Here is a 15971-nt window from a genome sequence, read left to right on the forward strand (position 1 = left end):
TATGGACTGCTCGGATGTGTCTATTGAAACGGTGAAGCCATGTGGATCTTTATTCTCACAAGTTTCCGAACAAAAATAAAGCTACCGGCATACAGAAAAAAATTATTTCCTAAAGTTATCGTAATTATATTAGCTTTGTAAGAATCTACATCAAATAACATAAATCATGAATAGGATCATTCAATTATATTGAGGCACCTATAGCAAGATCCTAAAAGGTAGATCATCAATGCCAGTATATCAATGATAAAATTGGAAGTTTAATTAGACTTTATAATTTCTACATGCTGGGTTATATCTAACACAAAAACACATTAATTATGCTGGTAAGACAGTTGGATATTCCTGCTTGGGTCCTTCAGGGTGTTTTGTATGCGATTTGCAATCATTAAAATATGTGGTTTGAAGTTCTACGCCCATGTTTTCAGAAGGCGTGTGTTGTTGAACACAAGTTTAAACCCACAAATGGATAATATAAACGTCAGAGGATTAAACTGATATTCTTAAGTGATATTGAAGTACATAAATTATCATTATCGCGGCCAAAACATAAAAAGTCACCATAAGTATCCTTACTAAACAACAAGGATCTTCGAAGCAGATATTAAGTGAAGTGTACATCGTCGATAGAGTTAGTATTGAAAATTCGGATAAATGTTTTTTGAATAAAAAACGCTATATATATTACATTTATTCATATCAAAACCCTTAAAACATGAAAAAGTGCTTTTAATGTGCTTATGGAACCGGTCGCAAATGATAATTTCTGAACCAATAATACAAAACGTTATGGCTTAAAATCATGGAATAATAGCAAATAAACTTTCATGATGGAGTTCACAATTCCTATGTATCGACTATGTTTTAGGATCTTAATTGATCCATAAATGGTAGATATGCGTATTGGACTCCATATCAATAGATTATTTTTGACTATAGATGTAAAATGGTTTTCAACTATATACAAGAATACAGATTCATTGCGTGATTGGTTAATTATAGACTGCCAATATGTTCAGTTCTTAATTAGTAGAATTTGTTTGCATTATGGGTTTTTTGATCAGTATAATTCGGTAGTGGAAGTCCCCCTTCCATCCAAATTTCCTGTCCCCATTCGAGGTAAAACAACCCGCACCAGCCGTAGCAGTTTAATCCATGACATTTTTGTGACTGGATTTTCGCTCAGCCAGTGACTGCATTTTAGCTGTTTTAATAGGGTCGGACCTCATCCGTTTTTCTAAAAATAAGATGAGGTCCGACGGTAATAATACGGGATATGTGACAAAAAATCTGATTTCCGACGCTAATAAAACGTGATATGGGAAAAAAATGGATGAGATCCGACCCTAACCATAACGCTTGTCCAAGACAAAACATAGTTCCTACGGACAGCCCGCCTTCTCTATCGTTATATGGACAATGCTGAGCCAGAAATATTTTAAGACAGCCTAGATTTTATAAGGTACTAACTTTAAATCGGGATATTTACGCAAATGCTTATCCGTTTCAATGACGTTTTTCTTCAACACATACTGGCATTGTTGTATAATTAAAGGTTTTATGAAAATCTATGAAAGAATATGGCTAAATCTACATCTGTAATGAACGTTTTGTGAAAACACAACAGCGTACGACTTGGTTGCCGAACACGCTCAGCTGATATTATACACATGCAAATGTAAAATTAATCAAATGACCATAAAACCAAGCAATAGAAAAAGGTATCTTTTTTTCCTTTCTATTTTCTTGCTTTTATTTATTTCTTTTTTTTGGACTTTTTTTTTCTCTTTTCTTTGCACTTTTTCTTTCTCTTTTTTTTTCATTTTTCATTTTTCATTTTTGTTCTAAATTTCTTTTTTCTTTCGTTTTCTATCTTTAAATTTAATTGATATGACCCGTTTACTAGTGTTGAAGTACGTGATTCTTTTTATTTCATTTCCGATGTTGCACATAACCTCTCGTATGATACGTTTTATCGTCATGATCCGCCTAAGTATCATTTGTATATAATCATGCATAATGTCTCCGACCATTATTGAAACCCACCTAGCCTATTGGGCTTACTGCACCTGTTCCCAGTTCTCCGGCACCTTTCAGACATGTCACTGTCAAACATCAGTATTGTATTCTGTCTAACGTCTCTGCTCCAATTAATGTATATCGTTAATCCCATGTCTTTGTAAAACCAATTTTACGTCCGTTTCATTTTTACCTCAGCCTTGGAACTCCCTTTTAAGACATTAATAATATAAGCCATGTTATCCTCTGTGTATACCTTCGAAATTATATGTGTCTCTGCTCACTACCACAAATATGTCTCAAAAAAACATGACTAATAATCTGTCTCTGTAAATCTGATCCCGAGCCCTTGTTTACTCGCTCTGTCAATTAATAACAACAACCGCTTGTTGGTTTATACTTATTTCTCTATTCAAAATCTTATCTATTTTTGCTGTCCTTCGTGAATAAACCTTTTGTTACTTTTATTCCTTTCTACATTCATATTAGTAATAATACGTATATAATTTCTGTCTACCTGTTTTCACCTAAATAATCATTCTGTTCTGCCTGTGCACCGCGCCACTCCTGACATTTCTTCAGGAAGAAGCAAGCTTCCACACATGTGCATTTATCTAGAGACGGATTCCAGCAAAGTCTTGGCTTGATGTCGCCATTAAGAAAGTTAAATGAATAAAAACAAGCTCTTTATTCTTGAGTGCATATGTAACGCTTCGAAGGCAGTACAAACTTCAATTATTAATAAAAAAGCTTGCAAACATATAAGGCCTTTCGTAAAGAGTGATTCCTAACGAGGCATGACTTGACGTTGCCATCAATAAACTAAAGCGAATAAATAAAGTTCTTTTTTTGTTTAGCACATAAGAGATAAACGCTGAGCCATACATATTACATTTCGCAACACACAGGCTACTAGACATAAAGCGTAATTAATAGAGAGTGAATCCATCTGAGCCTTGACCAGATGTCGTCATTTAGAAATTGAAGCGAAGAAAAAGATCGTTTTTTTCCAAAGCGCCCACCAAAGACCGCAATGATATCACACGCTTCAGTCAGGGAAAAGCAAGCTTTCACTGCCACGCCATTATTCATACAGAGACATTCCTGCAGATTCTTCACTTGATGTCGCCAAGAATGAAGTGAAATGAATACAAAAAAAAAGATTTTTTTTCTTGAGCGAATAAGAGACGCCACTAGCACTGTAATTATTCCAGTCAGCAAAAAGCGGTTTCCCAGACTGTAGACTTTATTTACAAGCAGTGAATTCAATAGAGCCATGAGCGATTGTTGCCATTAAAAAACCGAACATTATAAAAAAGAAGGCCATTTTGTTTCCTTTCAAATTGGCCATCGAATTACATATTAAGAAGCATCCTAAATTTTTTTTTAGAAACGGCAGCTTTGCTATTACATACCAATTATGCTTTTACATAAATATAATATACGTCAAGGTTTAAAGGATATTGCCGGTAATTTTGGATAAATAACGTGTTGCATAACTATGGTGGTAGGTATGAAAACATTTTTTGGAGTCTCTTCTGGGTTACGCATATGTCATCCAAAAATTAATAGCTACGATAAGACGCAACGAAAGAGAGCTAAACTTTATGAAAACAAATTAAGTGCTGAAACCATTGCATGCTGTCTAATTTGTTTCTTACCATCCTCATTGGAGATGCTGCATGTGTTTAGAAATATCGTACACTGAACATTTAAAATATACGGCTTTTTAAGTCCAATGGGGCACAACTTTAAAAATTACTAACTTATCATTTTTAGATCGTGTTTATAAAGAAAAACTGGAGAGTACTTCTTCACTCTCGAAAAAAAAAAAGAATTATCATGAAACGTCTTCTAGCTGGAAATGTTTTTTGGTTAAAAACCTTGCCGATATGTTAATTCTGACAGCAATCTTTACCCTGTCTTTCAACGACACAAACGAATTACATGATCATTTCAATAGCCTACCCCTTTGATTTATTCCCAAATAAGACGCACTCTTATTCCTGAAAATCCCAACGCTGCACCAAAATCTGCTCCTACACCAGCAGTTGCTATTTCGTTTGATCCAGAACTCAGTAACACTACTGTAGGTAGAGAGACACTCTCTAATTGTTAAAATTCGAAACACATGAAAGAAAAGCTGCTGCTGCTAGTACAGGTTTTACCGCTGCTGCTGAACTGAGAACGTCAGTCGATTGCGAGTTGTCTGTAAATTTTTAACCCAATCATTTAAAAATCTATCAAGTATCACAGTAGTTCATTGGTATTTATTGGTAATAACAGTAAGGCGTAAATAGCGTTCGAGTTTTTTCTGGGTGGATGTTCGATTATAGCTATGTATCTACCGCCAATATCCTTTTGCATGATTACCTTTAGGAGGAGGATACACAATATGATAATATTGCTGTTAACATGCACAACGATACTCGTTTTCCCGTCGCCAAAAACGCGGTTTATTCCTAAATTAGTGGGCCATCACTATCATTACTCAGGGGATGTAGAGAAGATATCTTGTGATATGGAGATACTTTTTGGTGCTTTAGCAGCAAATAAATACTAGTTTCGCCTGCAAAAATTCAGTAGTGTCATTACGCATAATTGTTGTTAATTTATGTACCCCTTAGAGTGCATCTATTTTACAATGAACAATTTTCGTTAAAACGGACATTTTCAGAACTTAAAAGTTGGATTTTTAGACTGGTGATTTTCATATTTTTTGACAGAGAAATCTAATTTATCGCGGGAAAATGTTTAACCGGGATATATCCGTTGGATTTTTATGAATGATTGCACTGTAAAACACCTCCCGGACATCTTTGGTTCTCCCCACTGTAAATGGCCAATTTTGTTTTGCCATCTGTAAAAAATTTTGTGTGAAAAAAAAAAATTCCGGCTCTATTAGTTTGTGGAGAACTCTCTAATAAAGAATGTAATAGAGCCGGATTTTGGATACCTGTTGAATTCATCGAGGAGATAGAGTTTTTATTTTTTTTTGAAAAATCGGAGCCAAAAATTGTTCATTGTAAAATAGATGCACTGTACTAAATAAACACTTTACAAGTTGATATGGGAAAAGCCTATATCCTACTGTATTTAGACATTAAGCAAGCGCAGACTTAACCATATCACATTTCTATTAAAACATTGTTTTGTTCTTCGTTGTGTCATAGTTAAATATATGGAAAAAGAAATTAGACATTCATATTATTTCACGATTTTTGATTGAATTTCTACATATACATACATAAGCTTACAACAAAAAATGAGATCGAAAATCCCTGGTCGTAAAAATACCAACAGTATTATGGAACGAACGGTTCTTCATTTTTTCATGTAAAATACAAATGTACTTTCATACGACTTCATGCATCATCCTGCTAAATAATATTGATTTTGGTCACCTATTAGAGCCTTTTTATCAAAACTTTCTATTAAGGTGCAGTGCTATTGAGGACTGTCATATTTCGGAAGATCTCATGACTATCAGTCCTTTCGGAAAATACAAAAAAACAATGTGATACTTTATCGGAGTCTGTTCATCAAATACAATTAAATGTGGAATATATTTCACAGCACGGGACAAGCTTTAACATAATTCACGCGAATATTCCACTAGCGTCTTTGAATAAAGGCTATTAAAATCCATTGATAATGGTGATAATGAGCACTTTCTGTTGCTCTGGAATTGACAAAGCCAAGATAATGTATAGCTGTATTGTCAAACCCAAACTAGCTATGTTATAATAAGTTAGGGTCATATATTACATATGACTAACTGGTCCATGGGTAGACTGTATTTATTTTTCGAATACGTATTCCATAAAATAACAGGCTTTTAACCAGCACTGGAAGTCATAAAGAAACATCCGGCTGCTTTGTGAAGCTCTTTTATTCCAACTATTGTACCCTACGCAAGTAACGAAGAAAACAAAGTTGTTACTAACATTGCCGACATTGTCATAATTGTAGCATTGTTGAGAATGATGAAACACTTAGCGAAAGTAACGAAGGTGACATACCCAGGTTCTATTTCTTTTTTTAATTATTTCATCCTCTATAAGTTAAAATGAGGAATAGAAAAAAAACAAGAAACAATTCTAACTTTTTCTAATTAATAAGTGCCAGTTACAAAATGGGAAATCCCGACATCTCTTGTTTTTTAATGATCTCTTCAGCTTGTACAGACGAATATATACCGACATCGGTTAGGGAAATAGCCGAGGTTCATGTTGGAGGCTCGGTATAGTTGTGTTGTTAACGAAATGAGTAATTTAGAAGTCATAGAGAAATGCTTATCCTGCTAAGATAATTTTGATGTATGAGGCAAATTTTTAGATTTTAGGATACTGCGGTTATAATATTCTAATAAGTAATTTAACACTCATAGGCAGTTGCTTACCCACTACAGGTAGCTGGAATGGAGGAGATATACGTAAGATTCGGATCTCAATTTCTACTTACACAATGTGGGCAAGTACTCCACCACAAATTTATCCTGATCTTCTTCAGGTAGATGAAACTGATGAGGGAATTATAGGTTTTATATCCGAACTTTTATTTACTCCATTGGGTAAGCCTTTCTCCACAGACAGATTTTCTATTGTTGTATCAGCTCAAAATAATAGCCACCAAGAAAGCAAAAGGCATGGGTTTTCTACTCATACACTCTGTTACTTTTCACTTTTAAGGTTAGATATTTTTTTCTATGTTACATCATAGCGTAATGTATGTTTATAAAGGAAGAAAGCCGAGTATTATAACACATACAAAGACTTACTTTGAGAAATGAAGGGTACACGCCAAAAAAAATTAGATTTGTATTTTTGAAATGCCGAAGTGAGAATCAAAAAGTCTCATAATTTTAACGTGGTTTGAATGACAATCGTACAGTTGAACAATAAGACGGAATCTAATCACTTATTTAGTTGTTCTTTGAGAACCTTGTTAGCCATTATTTGTCAAATGCGAGCTTGGTTTGACTTTATTTTCTTCTATCAATTTTACATTAACATATATTCAAATACGTAAAGTTATTTAACGTACATTTACTGGGTAATGATGTTTCATCATATGATGATGATATCATCCCTGCAGTAAATACATGGCACCGGGTCTATGTTGAAAGCAGTATTTATATTTTCAGTTAATGCATACTCATTGTCTGAAGAATAAATTATCCCCGAGCAGTTCAGTTTAATTGAATGCAATAAAACTGAATTGAAATACAAAATACTGGTATGTTTTATCAGAAGTTATTAGGTATTACACGAAACCTCACCTGTTAACATCCTCAGGTTCCAGCCATGTTATTTCGTTTTCTTCACCATAAAATCAGACGTCTTCTCTATAGTAGCTACAACCCCCATAGCATTATTGTCTTTATTTTATACGGAACTCCTGCAATTTATGAGCCACAGAGATTATCTTTGATGCGAAGCTTCAAAATTAGCTCTAAAACTTTACTGCCAGTCAAATGCTGGGAATTTAAAAGTTTAGATACAGATAAATTTGTCTAGTCATGGTGAGAGTAAACAACATTCGGTGTTACTGCGCCACTTTTAAACCATGAGCTACATTAGAGATAAAAGGCATTTGATTATTCAATGTTTTTTATTACGGTGTTAAAATGACTGTTACAATTAGTTACATCATTGGGCGTAACGGACACGCTTCTCCAAAGATATTGCAGAGGTGAATAACGTTTGGTTTATTGGAGTAGCTGTTTTCTAGCCCCTGTGTTACAGATTATAACCATGGCCAAAGTAATTTATAAGGATGGGCTTGAATTCATTAAGGAAAGAAAAAAAAGAAAAAAAGGAAATAAAACCAGGGTGTGTGGGTTTCTGCAATAAATAAGATAGGTTATCTGACCATATTTTTGAATTGATTGATCTTTATCAAAACGTAATTGCTTCAACTTAAAGATATCGAGATGTCTCAATACAATCCCATTCTTAAGGTGTTACTTTGGTAAAGACACCTTCAGAATCCATGATTCTACATCCTTTTAATGATTGATGGATAACACTCTTTGTTTGGGTAATAATTTGATTTGGATTTGGATAAAGCCGATGAGAGGATATGCTAATCGGATAATTAATATTGTTTTTCTATACTCTGCAAACACTTTGCATTTATAAACAAATCACAACCTAATGGTACTACTTTCGTCCAGATAGCTCTCAATTCAATGACTTTGCATGCGTATTTAAGTGGGGCATTTATCTGAGTTCCAAAAAAATCGATTTATCTAAAACAAAAAAATTGCACAAGTCCTTGGGACAGTAAAGTATTAATAGCTTTGGGTATATTGGTCCTAAAGATTTCAGTAGGAAAGAATCAGTATGGTTACCCATAATCTATATTTTATGTAAAATACAGGCTCATTGTTTCCAGGGGATCCGTTTTGTTGTTGTAACCTTGCATTTTCAAAGACTCAATCTTTGTTTTTTTTTGTTTATTCTTCGACATTTCCCTTTTTTTTTTTTTTTTTTTTTTTTTTTTTTTTTTTTTTTTTTTTTGTCTATACAAAGCATTACCAATTTTTTGGTTCAATGTGTGGAATTTGATAGCTACAAACATACTCACGCCTATAGATGCCATGTAAGTTTTTTATGACGTTTGATCTCATCATTCGAACAAGTTACATTCCTTACCATTTTTAAAAGCCACCGTCTAATTCTCATGCACAAAGTTTTGGTAAGACTCCTATATTCGTATGTCTTCTAAATTTAATTAAATTAATATTAATCCAAGTTACTGCTCTCACTTTTGGTCTTCTTCTTTGCCATGGCTCACAGAATAGCCTACATTTCACATGACTCAGTCTTCACTTTACATTACCCCATTACCTTGTAGGCAAAGACGTTTTAGCTGCTTCTTGACCCTCCTGAATTTTTTCTTCTTCGGATGTAATATTAACTACGTATAATATTGTAAATTACTTTTTCGTTTTCTCTTATTATTCGTTAACCTTAACCGTTTAGGAAACACTACACGATATGTACGTTTGGATATAATGATTCAATAATTGACGCACAAACCATTTGTACTCTAACCCTGAAAATTATTAGTCGTTAATGTATCTTTGGCAGCACTAGGAGAATCATATTCCGACATGACCCAGTTACAGATATCAGGGTTGTCCATGATCGTATTAACGCATTTCGTAAGTTTGTATTTGAGAGTGAATATATCGGTACAAATTAGGACCACAAAAAATTGATGATTGTTGGACAACAGCCGGCGTAATCAAACACCTATTCCCTCAACGAGTGATACCATCATGGATTCACGTAAAGTGTTTGAAAAAAAAATAATGTAAGGGTCAGGACGACAATATCAATCCGTGGACATTTAAAATTAATGGATGAATGGTTAAAATCAATGGATGTATGCTTAAAAGCAATGGATGTATACTCAAGATCAATGCATCCATGCTTCAAATTAATTTTTACACATTATTTACTGTGACACAAACGGTTGCATGGTGATAGTAACGAGCTATCTCTATTTTCTTAGATATAGGGTATGTTCTTATTCTCTTGAAGCCATTTTTTTCTTTTTTTTTGTTTTAAATATATCATTTTTTCATGGTAATCTGTCCAATATTCTTATTTTAAACTTGCTTTCAAGACGAAAAGTATAAGTTGAGGGAATTATTAGGACGCAGTTATTAATTTTGATGATCAATAATAAAGATTTATTTTTATTAACAAACACGAGATCGCGGGCCCAGCCCACTTCGGTAATTTTTTGACCTTCGCTTCGCTACGGTAAAAATAACCTACGTTCCTGCTGGGGGCGATCTCGCGCCTGCAGCGGGCCACCGACGCCACTCAATGTTTATAAATGGGATAAAGATAGATTTTATTGATAATGAATATTTTATGTTTAATTTTGTGTTCGAGTTAATACTTCTGTAAATACAACGTTGTCTGTGAGTGTTGATAATGGCGGCTCTTTCAGTAAGATTACTTTGAGATTAGCAGGGTTACGAACCCGTGATAAAGCAACATAAAGTTGACCGTGCGTGAAAACCGGTTTGATCAGACAAATGGCTGCAAAAGAAAGAGTTTGGCCTTGTGATTTGTTTATAGTCATTCCAAATGCAGGTTGCACTGGAAATTGACGTCGACGGAGGGTGAATGGCAAGTTGGCATTATCTGAAGAGATTAAAATGATCCGAGGAATCAAAACAATGAGACCTGCTCTATCGCCAACAGCAATCTCAGCTTCGATTATGTTTCTTGTAAAATTTCGACAAATAAGTCTTGTACCATTACAAAGACCCTCGGCAGGGTTGATGTTTCTGAGACACATAATTGGCTGGAATCTTTTTAATACTAATTTATGTGGAGGCATGCCGGAAGGTTTGATTGCATTGAGAGACTCAACCGGAAAATTAGCTGACCCAGAATTTTGGGTTTCCTCGATGGAATCGTCGGAAAGGTAAACCATAGATATTCCGGGTAATTTCTCTGTTGCCAATTCATTGATTTCATCAACTGTCGTGTTGTGAGCTGCAAGGATGGCTTTGCTGACAATGAAATCTCGATTTCGGTACAGATTTTCATCACTTAATGCATCACCAAAAACATTATCAACAACATCCTTGATTGATTCAGCGTATGATACAATTGTTGCAGGAATTGACACATATTGATCGTATATCTGCTGACGACCCTCACCCACTCCCAAAAGATAATCTTGAAACGGCGTACCGTCATCCAGAATAGAATCTGATGTTAGCCGCATATTTCTCAATAACCGCAAGACCTTGCAGTCCCTGAACAGGACCGAATTGGTCACACACGCATTGATGATATCAGATCGGGAACCAAACTGAACAATTGGTAGTGTTTGTCTGAAATCACCTCCTAAAACAACAACTTTACCACCGAAAGGAAGGGTGTAATTGCCAGTTATTTCTTGTAAAAGACGACTCACACATTCGAACGTCATCTTGTTCATCATAGGAGCTTCATCCCAAATTATTAGTTTGGCGTCACTTATCATTTTAGCACTAATATCTTGTAGCTTGATGTTACAAACAGATGATTCGTCAATATCAATTGGTATTTGGAAAAGTGAGTGGGCTGTTCGACCACCAGGTAGCAAAGTAGCAGCAATACCGGATGAGGCACACGCCAAAGCAACTTCACCACCAGAGCGTACTTTTGAAAGCAAAGCATTGTAAAGAAATGTTTTGCCAGTGCCACCTGGACCGTCAACAAAAAAGAATGAACTTTGTGATGGAGCATCGCTATTTCTGTAGATTGCTGAAACAATCTCGTCATAAATGACACGTTGCTCCGAATTTAAACTGCCATTTTCTTGGCCTTCATATACGACAACATTGATTGCTAAATCATCCACATCATACTGGCCAATTTCGTGATCATACAAATTTTGAGCCCTTGCAACATACGCATTGTAGGTAGATGGATCGGGTTGGGGTAATTCAGGAAAATTTGCTATATCCTTGTAGTTCTTGAGCAATCGATTTGCAATGTCAATGATTGTCAGATTTGTAATATAGTCATTATCCTGATCACTTAAATCAATTGGACAGCCTTCAGAATCAACACCATGGTTTGGGAGGCTTTGGCGATAAGTGTACTCAAAATCAGCCGAAAGATTATCTCTGTGATTGTCCCAAATTGCTTTGTAGTTAGGAACAAAGTTAAAATAAGAAGAACAGAAAAAAGTTCTCGAATTTTTGCTGAACTGGAGCAAAGCATAAAAGCTTCAGTCATTGCTCTATCCCACTCTTTTCCATCTTCTAACAAATTAAGAGCTTGTGCTGCTTCTCGAAATGTTGCCCAATGGGTAGTACCGGTCGATCGAACGTCATCTATATCATAAGAATCAGTGGTTTTGAGTTGATCGAATCCTGTACCGCCTTTTACATGTAAAAGCAGTAATCGCAGACAGTACCTTTCAATGTCAGTAGCTGATATGAAGTACATTCTACCAATTGGAGGAAACTTCTGGTGATTGCGTCGTCTTTTCCATAAATGGGTCTTGGCGTCTTGGACATAATGAGCTGGTATATCATTGTAAAGAATAGACCTGGCATAAATATCATCACGATTTAGCTGAAAATAAGCAGTCAAGGTTGTCTGTTTTTCCATGGCCCGTTGTATTTCGAAATTACTTGCACCCTCGACAAAAGTGACATTCTGCTGATTAGGCAAATGAATAGCCAATCTTTTTATCGAAGGCTGACACGAATGAGTACGTTTACCCATGATACGCCAGCATGCTTCTATTGTAGATATATACCGAACGCTCAACCAGCTCGTTATTTCATCCAGTTCGTCATCTGGTAAAATGACAGCTGGAGTGTCGGTTGCCATATTGATAGGAGTGGTCTGAGCAGGTAACACTGCAATTTGTGCCCGATCTGATCCCTTGTAAATATACTTGAACAGGTATTTAATGGCCTGATTTCCAGCACAAAATTCAACATTGATGTGGGTGTTGTACTTAACAGCAAGATATAAGTTGTGAGGAACAACCCAACGATTATCAGCGTGGTACCCATTTGGAAAAAGAACAAAAAGATTTGTGGGGCGTCTTCTATATTTTGCAAACCCCTTTTCATCAATGACAGTTGCGTGGTACATATCTTTTGGAAAGTGTTTACTGCATGATTTGTCTTTGTTATCCCGACACATTCTTACTTTACCATGGGAATCAGTTAAAGAGATACTACATGGGGTATGCATCATATGTTTTGTAATTGTTTTGTAGGCCTTAGGAAAACGAATAGGATCAGGGATTTCAGCAGAAATATATTTATCAATATCGCGAGGAGTATGTAGTTTAGAACACTCAGCAAGGATGATTACAACATGGGCGTGGGGTAGACCACGTTTCTGATACTCAATAACATGGATTAAGCCCTTAACTTTTCCGAATATCATTTTATCTTTGATATCGATGAATATTTCTTTTAGTTTTAAGTCGAAAACTCGGCAGATTAAATCGGGTCGATCCGAAGGGACCTCACCTGGTAACAACTCATCAACTATTTCTTTCCAATTTGGATTGCAAGTAATTGTTACAAATAAATCTGGCTTTCCCAGCGCTCTAACAACAGCCATGGCATCCTGTTGCATTTGATGTAGGGCCCTTGGCGAGCCTGTATGGCTGGAAGGTAAAATAACTCTCTTGCCAATCGATTCTCTACTCATATCAACACCTACTTGCACATCCGCTAATCCAGAATACAACTCAGAACGTAAAATACTTTGATTCGTACGTAAGTAATACAATCGACGGCCTTCAATTTTGCAATACATATCCACGATATACAGATGAAACAATCTACCAAAATGACATGTCATTGTTTCTCCAGGTCGTACTTGCAATCGATGCTGGTAAAATTGATTTAATGACACCGATTTTTGTGTCATTCGGTTACTGCTTAAACTCTGCTCATCCCTTTCTTGATTTCTTTGAATGACCTCATTGTCTAAATTCAGTTCCAAATTAGTGTTCCATCCGTCATCACCTCCAGGGAACATCAATGCAAAATGTAAGGAATCGTATGAACTGTGACAGTCATTCATTTTTTTGGGAAATCCATTTACAGTTGAAAAGACGACGACTTCTCTACTACCTTTCGTGATTTCATCCGGTACTGTTGCATCCGCAATATATGCTGCAACTTCGTCTGCAATAGGCACATCGTATTGCCGACCAAGTCCAGGGTTTCCACGTACATAAACATATAAATCTTTGACACCATTTTGGCCATCAACTGTGTTTGCCGAAAATCTTTGTCTAGCATTTTCAAAAAGACTGGCATACGGTGATACGTCATCCATCATTTGATTCAACTGAGCAACAAACTGACGATCCAAAACTTCATTGAAATTGATATGCTGCTGGACGCGTAAGTTAGGATCACTGAAGTAAACCTGAGCAAAAACAGGCTTTCTACCTTCACTGGCAGTTAATGGGGCAGATCGGTGGTAAGTTCCTCCTTGGATTCTGAACGTGAACGATCCTTGATTTGATCCACTGAACATCTCATCCTCGTGATCGGCTCCAAATGAGGTAAATGCAAAAGCATTATTGTACATTCTGATATTTTTTCTGAACTCAGTACTGGTAGGATGCTCACCTGTCAAAAGTTTTTGCATGAGAATGGTTGGCATAGCTACGATATCAATTTTGACTTTTCCATTACTGCAGCAAAAAGAAAATTTTTGATTGGTCGCTTGTTCTTCTTTAAACAGCATAGCATGGCAATAAGGGCATCTTTCTGTCATCCCTTGTAAATTATGGCGTCCATAAAAATCTGAAGTTGCATCTCCACGGTATATACCTCTACGCTCACGAAGAAGATTTGCCTCTTCAAAATTTTCATGACAGGCACGATTTAGGTCATGATCTCTGGCTAAAAAAAAAAAAAAAAAAAAAAAAAAAAAAAAAAAAAAAAAAAGGTTCAGAATACTTGTTTTTGCGTTCATTTTCTATTTTACCTGTTGAAGAAGATGTTGGTTCACTTTCTGGATCAGTGTTGCTGGTAGCGTCATTCTGGATCTCAGGGTCTTCGTTCGAGTTTCTATTACCGTTACTGAATCTCGGAGCTCTGGGAATGTTGATTCGACTGGAGTGTCTTCCACCTCTGGGATTAGCTGACTCTGCTGCATTGAGTCTTGCTCTGCCTCGACGTCGTGGACTACTTCCATCGAAATGAATAAATTCGTGATCACCAATGTTAGACATTTGTTATTGTTCGTGAAAAAAGGGGCTGAACAAAGTTAACGCTTTTTTTTTTTTAATTTATAGCTGTGACACCCAATATTCGGAAACAGCTAATCAGTATTTTTTTTTCACTCAATGTTTAATGTACTGTGTTGGTCGGGACTTACAGCGCCTCCCAGCTCACTCAATGCTAATACACTATTTTTTCACTCAATGTTTTCTGTACTGTGATGGTCGGGACTTACAGCCCCTCCCAGCTCACTCAATGCTATTACACATTTTTTACTCAATGTTTATGTACTGTGTAGGTCGGGACTTACAGCCCCTCCCAGCTCACTCAATGCTAATACACATTTTTTCACTCAATGTTTTATGTACTGTGATGGTCGGGACTTACAGCCCCTCCCAGCTCACTCAATGCTAATCATTATTTTTTTCACTCAATGATTTATGTACTGTGTAGGTCGGGACTTACAGCCCCTCCCAGCTCACTCAATGCTAATCATTATTTTTTCACTCAATGTTTTATGTACCGTGTTGGTCGGGACTTACAGCCCCTCCCAGCTCACTCAATGCTAATACACATTTTTTCACTCAATGTTTTATGTACTGTGATGGTCGGGACTTACAGCCCCTCCCAGCTCACTCAATGCTAATCATTATTTTTTTCACTCAATGTTTTATGTACTGTGTAGGTCGGGACTTACAGCCCCTCCCAGCTCACTCAATGCTAATCATTATTTTTTCACTCAATGTTTTATGTACCGTGTTGGTCGGGACTTACAGCCCCTCCCAGCTCACTCAATGCTAATCATTATTTTTTCACTCAATGTTTTATGTACCGTGTTGGTCGGGACTTACAGCCCCTCCCAGCTCACTCAATGCTAATCATTATTTTTTTCACTCAATGTTTTATGTACCGTGTTGGTCGGGACTTACAGCCCCTCCCAGCTCACTCAATGCTAATCATTATTTTTTCACTCAATGTTTTATGTACCGTGTTGGTCGGGACTTACAGCCCCTCCCCGCTCACTCAATGCTAATCATTATTTTTTTCAATCAATGTTTTATGTACCGTGTTAGTCGGGACTTACAGCCCCTCCCAGCTCAGTAAGTGTTTATTATACTCATACATGTCTGTTGCTTCGACCTGCGCTTCGCTTGGCCGCGCAAAAAAAAAAAAAAAAGAACAGTCCGAATTACTAAATAAGGTATATACTGCCAAG

At 36.2% G+C, this 15971-nt stretch overlaps 3 protein-coding genes across 3 annotated transcripts; 2 read left to right on the forward strand and 1 right to left on the reverse strand.

The window, feature by feature from the left end:
• Positions 1-2633: 2633 nt before the first annotated feature.
• EV154DRAFT_482164 (uncharacterized protein) lies at positions 2634-4733 on the reverse strand (the record flags this gene model as incomplete). The annotated part of the gene is made up of 7 exons (XM_051598463.1): positions 2634-2748; positions 2981-3137; positions 3274-3393; positions 3681-3768; positions 4018-4123; positions 4188-4259; positions 4663-4733. 7 exons carry the CDS (start codon positions 4731-4733, stop codon positions 2634-2636), a joined length of 729 nt encoding a protein of 242 aa, XP_051456856.1.
• Positions 4734-5284: 551 nt separating this feature from the next.
• Positions 5285-7169, forward strand: EV154DRAFT_482165 (uncharacterized protein; the record flags this gene model as incomplete). The annotated part of the gene is made up of 6 exons (XM_051598464.1): positions 5285-5355; positions 5854-5937; positions 5992-6045; positions 6142-6262; positions 6358-6531; positions 7053-7169. 6 exons carry the CDS (start codon positions 5285-5287, stop codon positions 7167-7169), a joined length of 621 nt encoding a protein of 206 aa, XP_051456857.1.
• Positions 7170-7648: 479 nt separating this feature from the next.
• On the forward strand, positions 7649-9273 carry EV154DRAFT_482166 (uncharacterized protein; the record flags this gene model as incomplete). Its single annotated transcript, XM_051598465.1, has 6 exons — positions 7649-7713; positions 8202-8306; positions 8556-8625; positions 8691-8721; positions 9096-9190; positions 9232-9273. 6 exons carry the CDS (start codon positions 7649-7651, stop codon positions 9271-9273), a joined length of 408 nt encoding a protein of 135 aa, XP_051456858.1.
• Between the last annotated feature and the right edge of the window lie 6698 nt (positions 9274-15971).

Source organism: Mucor mucedo (genome assembly GCF_025094135.1).
Source record: "Mucor mucedo strain NRRL 3635 chromosome Unknown EV154scaffold_55, whole genome shotgun sequence".
Lineage (NCBI taxonomy): Eukaryota > Fungi > Mucoromycota > Mucoromycetes > Mucorales > Mucoraceae > Mucor > Mucor mucedo.